The sequence below is a fragment of the Labeo rohita genome, chromosome 10 (assembly GCF_022985175.1).
Source record: "Labeo rohita strain BAU-BD-2019 chromosome 10, IGBB_LRoh.1.0, whole genome shotgun sequence".
NCBI lineage: Eukaryota > Metazoa > Chordata > Actinopteri > Cypriniformes > Cyprinidae > Labeo > Labeo rohita.
The window spans coordinates 19392508-19412807 of record NC_066878.1 but is presented as its reverse complement, the minus strand read 5'-3'; the positions used below and the strand labels follow the sequence as shown (position 1 = coordinate 19412807).

General features: G+C 35.9%; 1 protein-coding gene across 1 annotated transcript in view; it reads right to left on the bottom strand.

Annotated features, from left to right (window-relative positions):
• Positions 1–20300, bottom strand: part of csgalnact1a (chondroitin sulfate N-acetylgalactosaminyltransferase 1a) — a 65193-nt gene that overhangs the window by 23960 nt on the left and 20933 nt on the right. Inside the window, 2 exon segments of the mRNA XM_051121728.1 lie at positions 5469–5570; positions 8640–8856. Of these exon segments, the coding sequence (XP_050977685.1) occupies positions 5469–5570; positions 8640–8856 (319 nt within the window).

Below are 20300 nucleotides of genomic sequence, written 5' to 3'. Positions count from 1 at the left end.
TAATGCAGCAATACATTAACAAATGCTTTTCCCTTTAGAATGTTATTTTACCTGCAAGAAACAGATCAGTCGAGAAAACAAAATGATATATAATTTTTAACTGGTCAGATGTTTGAGGGCTATGACTAGTTGTACAGCTCACCAATAAGAAAACTCATTATGAATGAATATACATACATACATATATAATCTGAGAGGAGTGCAATATTCCAGTGATAACAGCACTCCAACAGTTTTACCATTTGTATCACTCCGCTTGCACTATTTCTCACAGTAAGTGTCATGGCGAAAGCCCAAATCCACTATAATTTTATAAATAATACTGTTTTTGTGTCAGAAAGTAGTTTTAAGAGTATTTTAGTAACATCTAGATGTGCGCTCTAGTGTGTCAGTGGCCATTCAGCACTCATGAACCTGCCGAGAGCAGCCTCACCTCGGCCAGATCTTCTAGAATTTGCCACTGGCTCTGATGCCTCCATAGTGGTTAAACATAAGATATAATTTGCTTGGGGTAAATCTAACCGGCAGTCTTTGGTCTCATTAATCTATTATTTGTTCCAGAGCAAATAGTTTTGCTGAGGGCAAAACTTTTATTACAGCTACTTGCCAAGACAACATTTCTCATGCTAATTTCTGATTTATACATAGTTTTTGCATAAACACTGTTCACTACCACAGATTTTAATATTATTACTATTAGGGGTTCAAGCACGTAGCGCTGAAACCCTATTGTAACTGTTAGAATGACCAAGGATCAGCAATCTCCACGTAAACTGATCGTGCAGACCAAACCATAAGTCATAGGGACTTGAAACTTGAATGGTAGTACTCAAACCACCAACAACGCCACCAAGGCTCGCCCCAATCGGCCTGACGGGGGGGCGCTACAGTGATCAAAAGTACAAAATTGCTCAAAATTCCTAAAACGTCAAGTCACAGGCTCAAGTGTCTTATGTCGTTGGAATCCTTGGCTCACGTTGGCTCAAGACGCATGCCTCAGATTTGATCATGAGCCAGGCGAAATTCTCGCCTATTTTGGGCTTTTTGCGAACTAGTCCTAGGTTTTTTTGCCTGATCGGAAGGTTCTTTGGAGGGTGTATATCAATAATTATCCCAAAAAAAAAAAGTTTGACTCACCGTCGCAAAAGGGCGGCAAAACTTTCAAAAGGGGCAGGGCCAATCTTAGTAAAATGCCTATAACTCCTGAATGGAATGAGCTATCTTAGCCAAACTCAGAACACTTATGTAAGAGCTCAATCACAGTCACAAAAAAAGTGGACTTTGGCCACTTGGTGGCACTATTAGAAGGAAAAAAATATAAAAATGGCTATACTTTTGCAACCATTTGTCCTATGGACACTGAGCACAGTCTTGTTCCAAAGTGCCACAAGTGTCTATAAGGACATTTGCTTATCTCAAAAAACATGACCGCCATTGGCTGATGCAGTTTGAGCACCTATTAGACAAGGTTAACGGATGCCGATTGGAACGAAACTTGGTGGGCCTGTTTGACTCATGGCCCCAAAGGTTTGAGAGAAATTGTAAAGAAATCGGCCACTAGGACGTTCAAGGGCGTAAACGAATGTACATTGTGCAGTTTTTCGCACATACGTGCAATACTCATATCATAAGACAAACCTCCTCATTCTGGACAACTTTACTTCTAGAACCACAGCTGTCAATCAAATTGTTTGTTAAATGATTGAGAAGATGTCAAAAAACTACTTTTGCAACCTAGTCTTAGGTTTTTCGCTTAATCTGGGAAAACAACACTGCCATACAATTTTCTGGACTCTCTAGGTCAATATTTATCAAAGAAATGTTGAAATATACCCTTTGGGAAGAGGCGCCTGTCCAAACTCCTCCTTACCCAAACTCCTATAAAGCCTGAAGGAAACCTCAAAACATCACGAAACCCACTGTGCACATGCGACAGGTGTTTCTAAACAAGCATGCAAAGTTGTAGGGAGATCAGACCACAGCAGGCACTATGGTCACTATAGCAGTCATAAACATTAAAAAAATTTAATATTTCTATGGTAAATTACATGTGCCAAAAATGCTTTTTTAAATAATTGATTTAGGTGGTTACAGTAATCTGTAGTTCAAATAAACTCTTCATTTGTTGTTATTATTATTATTATTATTATTATTATTATTATTAATAAATCATACAGTGGAGGGCAATGACATGTCTATGGTAATTACTCCATAAATTTCCATAGAAAATTATTTTATAGTAATTATGGAATAATTTAACAGAACTTAACTTGTAGTTAAGGCAAATTCCTTTAAGAAATGAAGATACAAGCATTCAGGGCCACTGGGAAATCACAAACAATTAGCTCTAGAAATTCGGAAGAGAGCTGGATTGAATAATCAGGAATTTGTGGAGAATCCACTTAGTCTGAAGTACAAAAAGAATTAAGCTCCCTTGATTTCTGGTCCACAGAGAAGCCAACGAATTCCCACAGACCGAACAAGAGCTGTGCTGATTATTGGCCCTCCCTTATCCTGAAAGCTACAAGGCCATGATTGCTTTCCCATCTCTCCACCAAATCTCTCCAAAAGCGCCTGTCCGTGTGGGAAAAACCTGGCCAGGCAAGATAGATCTGAAAACCACTGTGTCCAGTCGCATTTGAATGTTTCTGCATACAGAGAAAAGCCATTTTCTCCCTGTGAATTAAGAGATACGTTATTCACTGCAATGCAGAGAGGTTTCCAGCATGACCCTGGCTGGATTCCAGGCAATCTACTGCTCCGCTGATTTCATCTGCCTCCGAGCCGCATCTGAAGTGACCTGTTATTTTCACACTGGCTGGAGGTCAGAGTCACTGCAGTCTAACAGCGCAGATTCACTGACCTCCAATCAGTAATCACAAGAGAGCAGATGGGCTCACTGTGTGCCAGTGGGACTGATGATGACGAATAGTCACACAATATTTGTTAGCTATAAGTACTATTCCATATTATTTCAAATATAAAATTAAATTGTAAATAATAATTAGACTTTATGTTTTACTGAGCCTGTTATTGTCCTGGCATTTTGGCAGGTTTTTTAAAATTCTTCATATTCTGTGCAGTGGTTCATTTGCAGGATTAACTGAAATAAACTTTCCAATAAGATTAAATTGATTTTTACCTTTTATGGGCATTTGACGTTTATAAAGCCATTTTTTAACCTATTTAAATGTATGCATCATCTTTTGTGTCAAATTCTTAAATGCATTTAAAAATACATAAAGAATAGTTTGATGTTTTAAAAACAAAACGCTGAATACTGATAACTGAAATTATTTGGGGTTTAAAAAAGAGAAAAAATATACTTTAAATATAAAGCAAAATCGTCAGTAGGTGGCGGGAAATTACTACATGAGTGAGTCATTAAGTCATTCATTCAACTGATTCGTTCAAACGGCTGATTGAATCAGTAACGAAACACTGTTGTGTGTTGCGCAGAGATGCAAAATAGTTCTGCACTTAATACAGGGTTCATACAGATACTGTAAAATGAAATTTCAGGACTTTCAAGGACTTCTCAAGAACTACTTTTTTGATTTTTAACGACTTCAATCAGAGATCTCACTTATGTCTTCTATTTCAAATTCTAAAAAAAATAGAAAAAGATAAATAAAAATAAAATGAAGCATGCACATGCAAAGTATTACTATTAAATTATTACAATGTATACTACACTTTTACTATAGTAAAACCACAGTTAATTTTCTTAAGGGATTTGTATGTGTGCTTTCTTTTTTCTTTGTTTTGTTTTTATATCTGTACTGCCTTAACGGTTTGTTTTCTAATGTTTAAGAAAAAAAAAAAAAGATTTGTGAAATCGCTCTGAAATCTTGATATGAAACAAGTGATTCGTGACCCTGCACAGAAGTCCCGATCTAATTCAAATGATTTGCGATCCGTGCTCCGAAGTTCCGATCTAAAGCTATAAATTTGTGATACGTGATTTGAAGTCCCTACCTGAAACGAATGATTCGCAATTCAATTCGAAACAGTGAATCATTTTGCGATGCAATGGTTTAACTGATTCAGAGATTCAATAAGCTCTGTTTCACCAATCACTACATGCTATTTAAAATCATTACAAGCGATGTTGAAATTCAAAAATGAATGGCTCTTTTAATTTTATCTAGTTTTTGCTAGTGAATCACTTGAAATGAATGATCGAAGTCACGAGTTTGAATCAATCGGAGCGGTTCCAGCATAAATGACTCAATTGATTTGGTTCATCTGTTCTTCTTTTCGCGTCTTCAGCCATGTTTCCACAACACTGTCTGTATTACTACTTGCTTAGCTCGATTGTTTTCTGACATTAACTGAAATAAGCAAAAAGGCTGTTTTTTGAATTGAGTGAATTTTGCATGAAAAGCTTATTGACAAAATTAAAATGAAACACTTATTTCATAGACACATTGTCTTTTAAAAATTCACTTTTCAAACCCCTTTTCAGGAAAATTGCTATTTTCAAGGGTTTTCCATATAATTTCTTGTTTATTGAGCTGTGCATCAAATCAATATCACATTTGCGATCGTGATGATATTTAAAGAGAAAATGCCACTCTTCATGTGATAATATAAATCTAAAAAGTCATGCAGGGGCATATTTGCCCACATCTTGAATTTTGAGGGAATTTTAAATGTCTTTTAATAGACTAAATCACGCAGTGAAAGCATGAACTCACAGTCTGTGTTTTTGTTTGGTTTTTGCAATATTTGCAAAAAAATTTTCACGTAAGTGTGGGCGCAGCCATTTGTAAATTATATGGGCTGGGCTTCAGGTCTCATCCGCGTCCAGCTATTTTTAGCTGTACAAAACAGCTTGTTTTGCTGCTTGATATTGCAAACAGGTGTGTCTCATCATATTATTTTAACGTATTACCTTAATTCTGAACACAGTGCAGTTTTACCGTTTACCACACGTTGTTATTCTTCTCATTATTTACCAATAGAGGTTCAATACCTATTGAACCGGAAGTCTCACTCATAAGCTTACTTACTAACAAACGTACAAATCACAATCGCAAATGTATGCATCTATCTCATTTATACATCTCATTAGACATTTGTCTCTGTGCATTTGATTATTACTCAGTATATCAGCATCATCTTTTCTTAATACAACCCGTTCAGCATTTTAATATATTCATGAAGATGGGCATTTTAAGTTTGCTTGATCTAGAAACTAAAGGAATTATTTATGCTGGTTAAAACTGGTTTCTGTCTATGTAGACTTTCTGTTAGCAGAAGCTGAGCATGTGAACAGTTTAAAGCCACAGTTCGGACAAAACCCATAATGCATTGGGAAAGACGTTACTGTAAGGAACTTAAGACACCCCTCTGGTTCCTTTTTGTTTAACTGTGAATTTCTCAGTCTTAACCTCAGCCTTATCTGTTCCTTTGTGTGGACACACACACTTCCGCACACACACATGCACATTAACGTGCCATACCTCGATGTGTTCTCCAAGGTTCCTTTCACCTCATTCATCTGGTCCTTTCCAAAGTAAACCACGGTAAGGTGCACCCGCCCGTCCTGCTTCACACACACCTCTCTGTAGACATGCACGGGTACAGAAACACACACACAAACACTCGGGTCAGCGCTCTCCAGCAGCACCAGCTCAAAAGAAACATTTGTGAACTATTTTTACTGTCTGAACAAATATAGTGCAAAATAGATTTATTTTTCCTTTAGATTTCCAAGGCGCGATCTCATTAAAACCAACCCATTAACCATAACTGAGATATTGTTACTGTGATGCCAAATCAACAATCAAAATAAAAAAACTGCAAAGCAGTGTGGGTAAAGCGGGCATCGTAAAACTACAGGGTAGCATAATTATGACCATTATAAATCCCAGAATGCATTGCAATGCACTCAGTGAGGTAAAATATAGCAAGATGTAACAGAACTATTGAGTCCTGGCCTTGAGAGAAGAATGTGCTGATGAAGACACTGGCAGATTTTGACAGGACAAGATCACCCTGCGGGTCACGGCGAGCGTAACACAAAAACTGCAGCTCCAGTGTGAAATTCCTGATCTGAAACAGCCGCATTCTGCTAGAAGTGTGGCAAATGTTTCGAGCTGATGCTGAACAAGATTCGTGTCTTTTTATGTCCAGTGGACAATAAATGCACGGCTGGTTAGACTTCAGAGACGCTTCAGTTCTAAAGCGACTGACTGACATGGTGAATTTTGTTGGTTAGTGGCACCCTAACGGTTCAGATTTGGCTTAATCCATGAAAGAGAGAAAATCTTGAATGGGAAAGATACATCTTCCTGCCATTTTATTGATAATAAAAGTTTTGAAAGAAGCTTTTTCATCATTTTTAGGTCTTTTTGTCAGTTTACTGATAACAGAAGTATAGAAAGACATGGGACATGACCCAGGCCAGATTCAAACCGAATTTTTCCACATAAGCACCACTTCTTACTGTCTTTGTAGCTCAGTGTTTTCTGCTATACTCTACCACACCTCTGTATAATTCTGAAAAGAACAAAAAAATTACATATTACATTTTTTTTTAATAAATGAACTTTATACTCAAACAATCCTAACAGAAATGTATCACGGTTTCCATTAAAATATTAAGCAGCAAAGCTGTTAAAATTTCTTGAGCATCAGAATGTATAAGAATGATTTCTGAAGGATCATGTGACACTGAAGACTGCAGTAATGATGCTGAAAATTCAGCTTTGCATCACAGAAATAAATTCTATTTTAAATTACATTAAAATATGTAACAGTTATTTCAAATTCTAATAATATTTCACAATATTGTTGTTTTTTCTATATTTTTATTAAATAAATGCAGCCTTAGTAAACATATTCCACAACTTTCCAAAAATGATTTAAACAAATCATTACTATCATGACTGCGCCACAAAAGTGCATAAGAGAAATTAAATGCTGTTTGTTTTGGGAGCAAAAACACTATCTATATGCTGTGCCACCATGTACATGCCACAACAAATTAGTCTGATGGCTCTGCTGGCATTGAGCTCATTCTGTATGTGAACGTAACCCACGATCCTCTGTTTGTCCTCTCCTGCCTCTGAAACGAGAATGAGGTCAATGTGTTCGCTCAATGCCTAATATAAAACTCTTTAAACACTGCTTGGAGGCACTAATTAAAACACAGAAATTAGATGTAAAATAGTCTGTAGAGGTTGAAGAAAAATAACGAGAAAGTCTGATGGATATAGAGGGAAATGGCTGAAGAAACTTTGCACAAATAAGGTACAAAACAGGACCCATTTTTAAAAAATGCATTTTTGTTAAATTTTTTTTGCAAGTTTTACTATTATTAAAAGTTTCAATACAGTTTAAAATCCTGACTTTGTTATTGACTTTGTGTGATTTTGTTATATAGCAATAAGCTTTAAAATTAAATATACAAAATGTACAATATACCACAAACTCAGTAGGGAAAATCTAGTCTGTCTGGAAGCGCGTTTCTGCTAGAGCATAAAAAAAGGTAATTGTGACTTTTTATCTCACAATTCTGACTTTTTTCTTGCAACTGTGAGTTTACATCTCGCAGTTCTTACTTTTTCTCAGAATTGCGTGACACAAACTCACAATTCTGACTTTCTTCTCAGAATTTTAGGATATAAACTACCCAATTCTGACCTTTTTCTTAGAATTGCATGATAAAAACTCAGTATAAAACAATTTTGAGTTATAAAGTCAGAATCATGAGTTTGTATCACACAGTTCTGAGAGAAAATAAAATAAAATAAAATAAAATAAAATAAAATAAAATAAAATAAAATAAAATAAAATAAAATAAAATAAAATAAAATAAAACAATTATGTTTGGGTATTTTTAACATTATAGTTTGTTTAAAATTTGAGAAAATTTAATGATTATTTACTTCTAGTTATGTTGCAGAAAGTGTCTAAATTGTTACTTTTAGAGTGTTTTACAGTTTCTTGTAATGAGGTAAATCATGAGATAACAGGTATACATACAAAATGCAAACTCTGTATGAAAATAAACTAAATATAAATTCAACAAACAAAGATGACAATTGCTATATGATATTAATTGACACTAACGACTGGAATAATGGCTGTTGAAAATTTAGCTTTATCATCACAGAAATAAATTACATTTAAAATAGAACAGTTTTAATGGGCAAATACTGTAATATCCAATATGCAATAATGTCCAGTACTGATATTTTCATAATTTATTGCATAACTTGGTACATAAACACAAAAATGATATATACTGAAATCATTTTGATCATGACTAAAACATGGAAAAACTAAACCCTGTGTTTGTGTTGAGTGTACAAATATGCATGAATGTAAAACTGAATATAAATTAATGATAATGATGACGTTGCTATATGATTTTAGAGTCAATAACAGTAGTAAATAATAATAGGTTATAGCTTATGAAACATATCTAATTGTTCTTACAACAACCTCACAATGTGCAATATGTGCACTGAATGCTTTAAAAATATTGAATACCACAGTGTACCTTATTTATGCAAGGTGCCAGGAGAATAGACAGTATGAATTGTGAGAAAGAAAGAAAATAACAGAGCAGAGAAAGATAAACAACAGGTAATAACAGAGAATGAAAAGAATGTCAGTGGAGTCACCTGAAGTTGTGCATGAACTGTTTGAATTTGTCAGCTCTCTGGGACAGAGGCAGCACAATGTTAATGGGCATGTTGGCCGTCTCCACCAGCTCACTTTTCACTTTCATGAGGGGGCCGAAGGGGCGGAAGAGAAGCAGCCTGCGGAACTCCTGTTTCTGCTCTCCGCGGAAGGTCAGCTCGTACAGCGTGCCCTTGTCCTTCTCAGTGCGCGCGATGCCTGCAATGATGAGGAGACATTGAAAACAGTGAAGAAAAGAAATGATTTGCCCAAACACCCACGTGCGGACACACACAAGCCAAGCAAAATTTCAAAGAAATCTAAGCTCAAGGACAAATACTACAAAGATAAACACATCACAAATGTACAAAGACGCAAGTGTGGACGCCACGCACATGCGGGCGTTCAAAAGCCTGTCACAAATCTGTTAAAGGAAAACCCAGAGGAAAGTAATATTTTATTGCTCAGTTCTCATTTAGGTTAGTATCAAATTGCCAAATAATTTTAGAAAAGTAAAAAGTGATAAAAATGAATGTGAATATTACAGCACAAATCACTCGGTTCTAAACAATTGCAACATTTGGTTGGAGACACTGTTGGGTCCTGAAGTAGAAGTGCATCTCATTTACTAATAACTGAGTGCATTGTTTCATATTTGTATGCACAGGAGAACTTCTCATGAAAATGTATAACTTAATTCATAACACACGTACGCACATGAATTTGCTATTAACCTCATTCTAGTGTTAATGAATTTGGAGTTTTCTAAATGAGCGACTGTGTGCTGGAGGTTAGTCATTTGCATAAAAATCCTGCCCAAACCCTCTCCATATAAGGACTTTCTGGGCAATCTTTCATCACTCTCAGCCAGTGATGGGAATAACGGCGTTACTAACGGCGTTACTTTTCAGTAACGAGTAATCAAACGAATTACTGCTACTGACAATAAAATGCGTCGTTACTATAATTTGTTATAACATTATTATAATTCAATTTTAGTTAATCTGAATAGATGCACAGCATACCTGTATTTCACAAACAGTCACTCTAATGTGAAGGCACACGACTAGCCATTGCTTTTGTCACACGCAAAGAAAGATACAGAGCGAGAGACTCTTATACACCATGCTGAAGTGACACGCTACATGTAAACGACATTCTTTGCTGTATTTCCTGTCAAAATAACGGAGTTCCATTGGAATCCTTCAGCTTTTAAGAACTGTCGTTTTTTCCTGCAGTAGGCGGAACTAATGCACAAATGGCAATCTCATTGGCTGGCGCTCACCTTTCAGCAAATCAGTTCGAGGGAACGCAGACAACATTATTAATATTCATGAACCCAGCAGCTCATTATCCTTAGTGAGTTTTATATTGTTATTAGCAGTAGCATTCGTAGTAGTTTTATCTTTTCAGTATTATTTTTAGTTTTCCCCCTTTTTTTTAATAGAAACACTACATTACAAACAATATCTCAAGCACAACTACCAGTCCTAAGTTCAGTAAACATGACAAATATGCATTCATACATGGTTATTCTAATGACTAAAGTTCTAATTACTAAAGTTTAATGCTAAATTTTCATGATGTGATATTATAATGCTGGACTGCTTGATGCGAAGCGTACATTCAGATATTTAAAAAATTGTGCCATTAAGCTTATGTCTGGTGAATAAACAAAAAATTTCATTAATTTAATTTAAATTCCATTCATTTAACATATTTAATATTGGGGGCATCAGAGTTATTTTACATTTTTTTAAAGTAAAACAATAATTACTTTTCCTGGTAATTAGTTACTTTTATAATGATGTAACTCAGTTATTATTTGTGAGAAGTAACTAGTGTGTATAACTAATTACTTTTTTAAAGTAACATTCCCAACACTCAGCAAACATAAAACTCTCACTAATGTGTTATATAGAGAAGCCTTTTCTTACTCTTACACAGCTTTTCTTTTCCTGTATATGATGAGACATATACACTACCAGTCAAAAGTTTGAACACACCCTCTCATTTAATGTTTTTTCTTTATTTTCATGACTATTTACATTGTAGATTTTCACTGAAGACATTAAAACAATAATTCAACACATATGGAATTATGTAGTAAACAAAAAAGTGTGAAATAACTGAAAACATGTTTTATATTTTAGATTCTTCAAAATAGCCACCCTTTGCTTTGATTACTGCTTTGCACACTCTTGGCATTCTCTCGATGAGCTTCATGAGGTAGTCACCTGAAATGGTTTTCCAACAATCTTGAAGGAGTTCCCAGATATGCTGAGCACTTGTTGGCCCTTTTGCCTTCACTCTGCGGTCCACCTCATCCCAAACTCGATTGGGTTTAGGTCAGGTGACTGTGGAGGCCAGGTCATCTGGCGCAGCACTCCATCACTCTCCTTCTTGGTCAAATAGGCCTTACACAGCCTGGAGGTGTGTTTGGGGTTATTGTCCTGTTGAAAAATAAATGCTGGTCCAACTAAATGCAAACTGGATGGGATGGCATGTCGCTGCAGGATGCTGTGGTTGCCATGCTGGTTCAGTGTGCCTTCAATTTTGAATAAATCTCCAACAGTGTCACCAGCAAAGTACTCCCACACCTCCTCCCCCATGCTTCACGGTGGGAACCATGCATGTAGAGACCATCCGTTCACCTTTTCTGCATCACACAAAGACACGGCGGGTGGAACCAAAGATCTCAGATTTGGACTCATCAGACCAAAGCACAGATTTCCACTGGTCTAATGTCCATTCCTTGTGTTTCTTGGCCCAAACAAATTTCTTCTGCTTGTTGCTTTTTCTTAGTAGTGTTTTTTTTAGCACCTATTTGACCATAAAGGCCTGATTCGTGCAGTCTCCTCTGAACAGTTGATGTAGAGATTCTCTGTGTGGCATTACAGTTTTTCTCAGTCGCTTTGGTGCATTTCTCAAATCTGAAATGAAATTCTCAAAACTAGTTTTTCAACCTCCACATCATCTAGTCACTTGTGCACATCGTAATAGCAGTTTCTGATTCTTTTGAACAAGTTGCGATTGCTTTGGTACATTCATGCAATTGATTATGTACATTTGTCTGCGTTTTCCTACATTATCAGTTGCTAGTGTCATGTTGCTCAAAATGTATTATGTAGTTCTCTGTGCAATAGTCTTACCCCTCAAAACATCTAGTCATTAGTTCATCGTATAAGTCATGCAAATGCAAAATGGTTGATATAGTTGTCATAGTACTGTCAAGTATATTTTCTACACATTCCTGTTAGTCCGTTTGTAAATTTGCCATGCATTGTGCAGGTGAATCATGACTTCCACTAATAAGGGAAATTCCTCATACAGTGCTGTATGCAAAAGCAAAGTTCTGCCTAAGGGGTGATTCCTGTGTTTGCCTTTCTAATTTTGTATTTTCGCTTTTGTGCATCTGCCATGTACAAACATCTGACACACATCTGTAAGATGTCACTTTTACATACACTCTAAATCATAAATCTTACAGTAAAGACATCTAATAAAAGTCTATTTGACACCTGGTAGGAAATGTGCAGGTGTGCGAACACTCTAAAAAATAAATCTTGCAGATGTAAATGTAGATGTAAAATATACGTCTTAGTGATGTACGTGTACTATCAGGGATATTTCTTTTTCCTGTCTATCACAATGACTCTGTAATGCGTTTTTATTTTCTTTTTTCTTTTTTGTCCTATCCAGTCTCTCAATCAATATCTCACATACAGTAATGTGTACTTTTGAAATGGATATATGGCACACATAAGAATTGCAGCCTTCTGCACTTCAATACAGTAACTGTCATGCAAACTATTGCTATAGTTTACATCAGGTAATGCTAATAGAGTACACTGTTTGATTGACAACATGACTAAGCATTTTGACTTGATCTTGTTAGTGAACAATGACACAAGGACTTTTCATTCTGATGGCACTGATATGTTCATTGACATGCATACTTACTTTTGATAGACGAACTAAAGATTTTGAGTAAGTTACAGGCTTTTGCAGGTAATCCATTGTGTTGTGCTATTTGTACAAATTGTTTTGAGCAATGCACATACTTGTTTGCAAACGTTAAGGATGATTTGAGAAATGCACCAAAGCGTCTGAGAAAAGCTGTAATCTGGGCTCTAATCTGAGGTGCTGTTAACTTGCGATTTCTAAGGCTGGTGACTCAAATGAACTTATCCGCAGCAGCAGAGGTGACTCTTGGTCTTCCTTTCCTGGGGCGGCCCTCATGTGAGCCAGTTTCGTCGTAGCGCTTGATGGTTTTTGCAACTGCACTTGGGGACACATTTAAAGTTTTTGCAATTTTCCGGACTGACTGACCTTCAGTTCCTAAAGTAATAATAGACTGTCATTTCTCTTTACTTAGCTGATTGGTTCTTGCCATAATATGAATTCTAACAGTCGTCAAATAGGCTGATTCTGCACAACACAACTGATGGTCCCAACCCCATTAAGAAGGCAAGCAATTCCACAAATGAACCCTGACACAGGCACACCGGTGAAGTGAAAATCATTTCAGGTGACTACATCATGAAGCTCATTGAGAGAAGGCCAAGGGTTTGCAGCGCTGTCAACAAAGCAAAGGGTGGCTCCTTTGAGAAATCTAAAATATAAAATGTGAAAGTTATTTCACACTTTTTTGTTTACTACATAACATAATGTGTTCATTCATAGTTCTGATGTCTTCAGTGAGAATCTACAATGTAAATAGTCATAAAAATAAAAAAAACATTAAATGAGAGGGTGTGTCCAAACTTTTGACTGGTAGTGTATATGTTCATTAAGATGAAACAGGTATGTACAAAATTTCATCTGAACACAATAAGGCCACCCAGAGTTTGTAATTATTACGTTCATGAAAATATTAATTGGCAGTCAGAACGGCGGCTCCTGCGTCAGCAGCATGGTTGAATACAGATAGAAGATGAACAAAGGTCTTACAGTTTTGAAACAACATAAGAGTGAGTAATTAATGACAGAATGTTCATTTTGCACGTTTAATAGTGCAGCCCTAATCTTGGGTTGCTTCTCTTAGACAGCAATAAATTGAAATAAGAACATATAGAGATGTTTGTTGAAGTCTCAGATTTCTATCGTGAAAAGAAGACACTAGCAAAGTCTACAATAAAAAGTAATTTTTCAATTTGAACTCATCATATTTCTCATCAAACATCAAATGATATGAGTAATTATTTCTGCCAAAACATCTGCACAGATGTTTAGATTTCAGGAGCACCAGGTCTTCTGAGGCTTGGGTAACATTCCTGGTTATAACTTAAAATAAAAGCATCTGGAAGGTGGTCACGCACAGAGACCATGAAAAACAGATTTCACTCAGTACTTTCATGCTTTTGAAAATGAGCCCGTACTGTGAAGCATCAAATGTGTATTGTTCAGGTCCCATATCAGTGTGCTATAAAAGGCACAAAGGCTCTTCTTATAAAGGAAAAACAAGCTCAGAGACAGTTTGCACAAAACATTCCCAGTTGCTTAAGGGTCGATCATGCATAAAAGTGTACTTTACAGCCTTATACTGTACTTCATTGGCTTTGGTAGCGCAGTGTGGAAACACTGCATTATGATCTACGCTGGGAAATATGTGCATATAATTTGTAATAAATTTGTGTGAAAGTTGCTATGGTGTTCTTAGCAGTGTTTACAATGTTTCTGTCCAAATCCCTAACCCTAAGCAGCAACCGTAGTGATGCCTGCCTGCACAAACTAGCAAACTGGAATAATTTTCATGTCCGGCCCTTTCCATCCCACACATAAAATGCATTTATGGGAAAAGCAAGGCCATTAGGGAAAGCCATCTGAATCAATACAAGCTACTAACGGAGGAGACATCAAAGCGTAACCCGCAGGCTCAACTCCACCTCACTAAAAAACAAGCTACGGTAAATAAGACGCAACAAAAAATCACGTGAGTTACTTATCACTGGTAATATTAGCTCAGGATAAAGCTGCACTTTTAAACAGGAACTGCATTTTTTCCCCCTCTCTAAATTGGATTGTGTCACCACAAAATTGGTCTGGGTAAAGAAGCACTATATACAGTTAGCCAACAGAGATAACGGGCAGGATAATGAGAGAGATACACGTATCCCTTAAGGGACGGGGTGGGAGAGTTATTTTGTGGGTAGAAAAGATACGCTTTCTGTAAACATTCCTGTTTGCTAAAGCACCGTTTCAATGGTCAAGCCTCCTGTGTTTTTTCAGGACCGTATATTTTCAGAATGTCCAATAATATTATTCAGGCTTGTTCAGTGTTAGCAAGACGGCTGGGTAAATTGACATTGTGTCTGGACACCGAGTTGTAAGTTATTACAGACACGGCCTTGGCTCTCTTTGAATTTTTTACAGGCCCTCCATTGTTGATGTGAAGTAGAGTGGGTCTATTCAGTTGAAAAAGAGCTCGGAAGAGGCTCGAATTAAAAAGCAGAGGCGTAGAGATAGGTAGGGGAGCGTGGGGCACAGCCTAACACTTTTTGAATTTCTCAATTTGCAGTTTGTGTAAATTTGTGGAAAACCCACGTGGGGTTCAGAGTATAATTTTTTATCCACGTTAATTTCACACTTGTCTAGTATAAATATGTCGCTTTGTTTCAGAATTACAGTGTATACGTTTTTTGTTATTTACCTCAAGGTACGTAGGTGAGGTACATTGTAACGTGAGGGGCACGTTGTAACATGACCATATGACAGCTTAAAATGTTATCTGATCGAATGAAAAAAATCTACACCATAAACGGAAATATTTTGTCTACAAAATAAAATGATTAACTTTTTTCAAATAAATTAATGGCGTTTTTTAAGAATTAAAAATAATCAAATTTTTGAGTTTCACAATTAACATCGCAACCACGCGTGGGACGGCCCTGATCTCAACAAACAGCTATACAGTATAGTTCAAAACAATGTGAGCAAATAGATTAAACACATTCAGACAATCAGAAAAACACTCCCCTCCCTCCAAACACAGCTCTCATAGATCACGAGACACATAAACGAGCCAAACTGCTTTACATTTCTTGGAATAATCATTTCTGAACATTAAACATCAGTTGTCAGTCTTTATTCATTATTATTGTTTCTTGTGGTTTCTTATAAAAATCCATAAAAGTAAATAGTGAAAATTACATCGCTAATGTTATAGTATAGCATAGTTTAACTACATAAAAACGTTCATCAAGACAAATTTTAAGTTGGCTTGAGAAAAAGCAGAAGGTTTGAAAAGTTTACGATCTTTGAGAAGTTTAAAAAGTTTCGTTTTAAGAGAAAAAGTTTTAAGTTTGATGGTTTTCAGTCTGAAATAGTTTGAAGTTTAAAGTAGTTTTAAAAGGTTAAAGTTTGAATGTTTTAAAGGCAATACAGTTTCAGATAGATGTTTCTAGCATGATTAGCAAGTTGCTAGCATGTTTCTAGCATGATTAGCAAGTTTTTAGCATGTTTCTAACATAATTAGCAAGTTGTTAGCATGTTTCCAGCATGTTGTTAGCATGTCTAACATAATTAACAAGTTATGTTTCTAGCATGATTAGCAAGTTGTTAGCATGTTTCTAACATAATTAGCAAGTTTTTAACATATTGCTAGCAACTTGCTAATCGAGCTAGAATCATGCTAACATGTTGTTAGCATGATTAGCATTTTTGCTAGCATGATTCTAGTATGATTAGCAAGTTGCTAGCATGTTTCTAGAATAATTCTAGCATGATTAGTAAGTTACTAGTATGTTTCTAGCATGATTAGCATGTTACTAACATGATTCTAGCACAATTAGTAAGTTACTAGCATGATTAGCATGTTAATAGCATGTTCCTACCATGATTAGCAAGTTATTAACATGTTGTTAGCATGTTTCTAACATGATTAGCAAGTTAGTAGCATGGTTCTAGCATGATTAACATGTTATTAGCATGTTGCTAACATGTTTCTAGCATGATTAGCATGTTACCAGCATGTTGCTAGCATGATTAGCAAGTTACTAGCATGATTCTAGTTGCTAGGCTTGGCTAAATAGATTAGAAATATTAGATAGAATGACAGTTTGAACTGATTAGAAATAGTACATAGAAGGGAAGTCTTGATTTAGTCTCAAGGGATTCTGGGAGTTTAAGTTCGAATTTTGACAACTGGAGTTTGAATAGTGTTGCTCATTTGAACATTCTGTTAATTTTATGAAAACTATAAGTCGGATCAGTTAGACAAGATATAGCCACCTGAGTCAGATCAGGTCTGAGATCTGGGCTGAGTTTGGTGGTTCTAGCTTGAAAGCTCTAGGAGGAGTAGCATTCATAAATTTGGCTAAGAATAATAATAAGCTTAAGTAGCAGATCAGTAGGCTGGCTTTCTCAAGCCAACCTAATAACGCTACGGGCGTCCCTTGTTTGAATCCCGACTCGAGGACCTTTCTATCTGATCTGTAAAGGCAAAACAATGCCAAAAAAAATCTTAAAAAATAAACAAAGAATTTTATGCAAATTAGGACATATTTTACTAAATAATGCTTCATTTGCATATTTATATCTAACATTTTAGAAAACTTGTAATACAAAATATGTTTGCAATTATCAATGTAATCAATCAGCTCGGTAAGTATGGCAATAACTATATTAGTTCATTTTTTAAGCCTATTCACCGGCAGTGTGTCAGGATTCTGGATTTTGTTCCATGTTTTCCCCCCAGCCTTAGTTCCTGTATTTCCTTATTTTCCTGTTTTGGTTAAGTTAATTGATTTCTCCTCCTCTTATTAATTATCTAGTGTTTTTAAGTTCCTGTTTTCTATGAGTTCAAGGTCCTGTCTACTTTGTTATTTGGTTGTTCTTGTGTTAGTCTGCTCCTTAGTTTGTTCCCCCCATTGTTTATTTTATTGAAGTCTGTTGAAGTTTATTTTCCTTTGTTTCCCGCGTCCTCCCTACAACACACCGTGACATGGTGTCTCGCCTTAAGTAAACAAAAAGTACCTTTACTTATTGTTTGTTGATTTTAAATATAAAACTTGTACAGTCAGTACTTTTTGTTAAACATCTCCAGCACATTTTAACAATATTGTGATAATACTGATAACCGTGATAATTTTTCATCTCTAGCTGTAAAAAATAAACAATTTATGTTCTGTTAGATGTCTACTTTTTGTATGTTGTATAATTATATCTCTAAGTAGAAAAGATAATTTACCAAAAAAAAAAAACTACTTAATGTAGGTTCACCTCTGTTGACAAGAAATGTTCTTTATTTAACTCTTTCCCCGCTATTGATTAAATTTTCTGCCATTTATAAGAGAACACTTTCCCACCATTGACAGAATTTTCTGGCTTTTCGTGTTTTCACTGTTATGCGGTAGGAGGCGCTATTGCACATTTTCTGAAAGAGTACTGAATCTCTGGATCAAAACACTGTGAAGAAGAAGCAGAAACTATTGATCTCGTACGTAAGCTGATGCATATGTAGAATAAAGCAATCATCAAACATTAAACATCACATAAATCAAAACTGCCTAACGTTGAATGAAATGTCGACCCAGAAAGTGGTTTAGGAATCTGCAATCTTTGGGGTTGTTGATGGAAGTGATCTTCCATATGTTTTGATCATCTTTCTGAATCCGATCCAGATGTAGTCTCTGACAAAATGTGATTTTCTCAGCTTTTTGTTCAAATTGTTGTTTTTTATGGAAACTATCCACACTGAAGTGCTGATAAAAGAAGAATGAATTAAGCTAGAATAAAATTAGGTTATTGTTTAAAAGTGACATATTGCATGTTCAGATATTCATACAAAAAAGATATTCTGAGGGCAATGAAAGTTTTGTGAACATTATCATTTTTTTAAATGCTCGTGGCAAAAGAGCTGAAGGTGCACCACATAACTAATAACCCAGCACCATTAGTCTATTAGAGAGTGAGAAATGAATATTACATTTATGCAGCACTCCTCCTAATATATTCTTGCTCAAATTACCAGGACTAAGGTTTACATTGTGTTTTGGAAGGTAAACACCAGCTAGACCAGTTGTTAGTTACGGTTATGCAAATCTCACAATTTGTTTCTAGCTTCGCTAACTCTTGGCAGTCACTTAGTCTTCGAAAGTTTGTACATGCAAATTTCTGGTGCTGGGAATAGTTATTTATGACTAAACAAAGTGCACAGCAGCATGAATAATGTATTTCTTGTAATGCCTATAACCACTGAGATGCGTCACTTTCTCTCTGGAGGAAATAGCAGAGATGAGACAGTCTGAACATGAAACAGCTGTGTACATTTCCTAGAGTCATCACAGGATATCCTGGTTTTAGCGTGTTAGCATACTGCTACAGGATGCTCTATTGTTTTTCTGTTTTGGATCCGAGAGTGCAAGAAACACAATGTACGACTCTTGCGACGTGCTTCCGAGATTATTGTGAGAGATTTTCTCCAAATATGTCAGACGAGCTCTAGGCTTTATCAATGGTCCAGAGACATCAGAGTTTTCTTTTGGAGCTGTGTTAGAGGTGAAGTGTGCCATCTCTGCACTAGAAGCACTAAATGGAACAGCAAAAATAATGTTTCTAAACAGGCTAGCGAAAAACTACTACCATGCCTTTCAAACCACTCTCAACTTACACCAAATAAGTAGTCACAATAAATGAATGTTAACATACATATTATTAAGTTGGCTTGAGAAAGTCACTTACTGATCTACTATTTAAGATTATTATTATTCTTCTTCTGAACCAAATTTCGGTATCTGTCTCCTCCTAGAGATTTCAAGCTAGAACCACCAAACTCGGCCCAGACCTTCAGACTGGTTTGACTCGGTGTGCTGTATCTTTTCTAACTGATCCGGCTTACGGTTTTCATACCAGACTACCAAAACCACCAAACATCCCGTAGACTTACATTGACAGAATGTTGAAATAAGCCAACACTCTTCAACACTTCCCAGAATCCCTTGAGGCTCAATCAAGCTTCCCTTCTATGTACTATTTCTAATCCATTTAGACTCATTTAAGCTTCCACTCTAATATTTCTAATATTTCTAATCTATCTAGCTATTTAAATCATGCTAGCAACATGCTAGTAACATGCTAATCATGCTACAAACATACTAGTAACTTGCTAATCATGTTAACAACATGCTAGTAACTTGCTAATCATGCTAGCAACATGTTAGTAACAGGTTAATCATGCTAACAACATGCTAATAACTTACTAATCATGATAAACATGCTAGCAACATGCTAGTAACATGCTAATCATGCTAGAAACATGTTATCAAAATGCTAGTAACATGCTAATCATGTTAGAAACATGTTAACAACATGTTATTAATATGCTAATCATGCTAACAACTTGCTAATCATGCTAACAACATGCTAGTAACTTGGTAACCATGCTAGCAACGTGCTAGTTACATGCTAATCATACTAGAAACAAGCTAACAACATGCTAGTAACTTCCTAATCATGCTAAAATATGTTTTCAACATGTTAAATCATGTAAGCAATGTGTTAAATCATGCTGGCTGCTTTCATACTTTTTACAGTTGCTTTTAACTTTCAGGCTAGGCTTTCTCAAGCCAACTTAAAGTTTGTTTTCAAACTTTACTCATCTAGTTTACATCTTGTGGCTATACAGTTCTATTGACACAGTGAGATTATAATGTTTACAGATT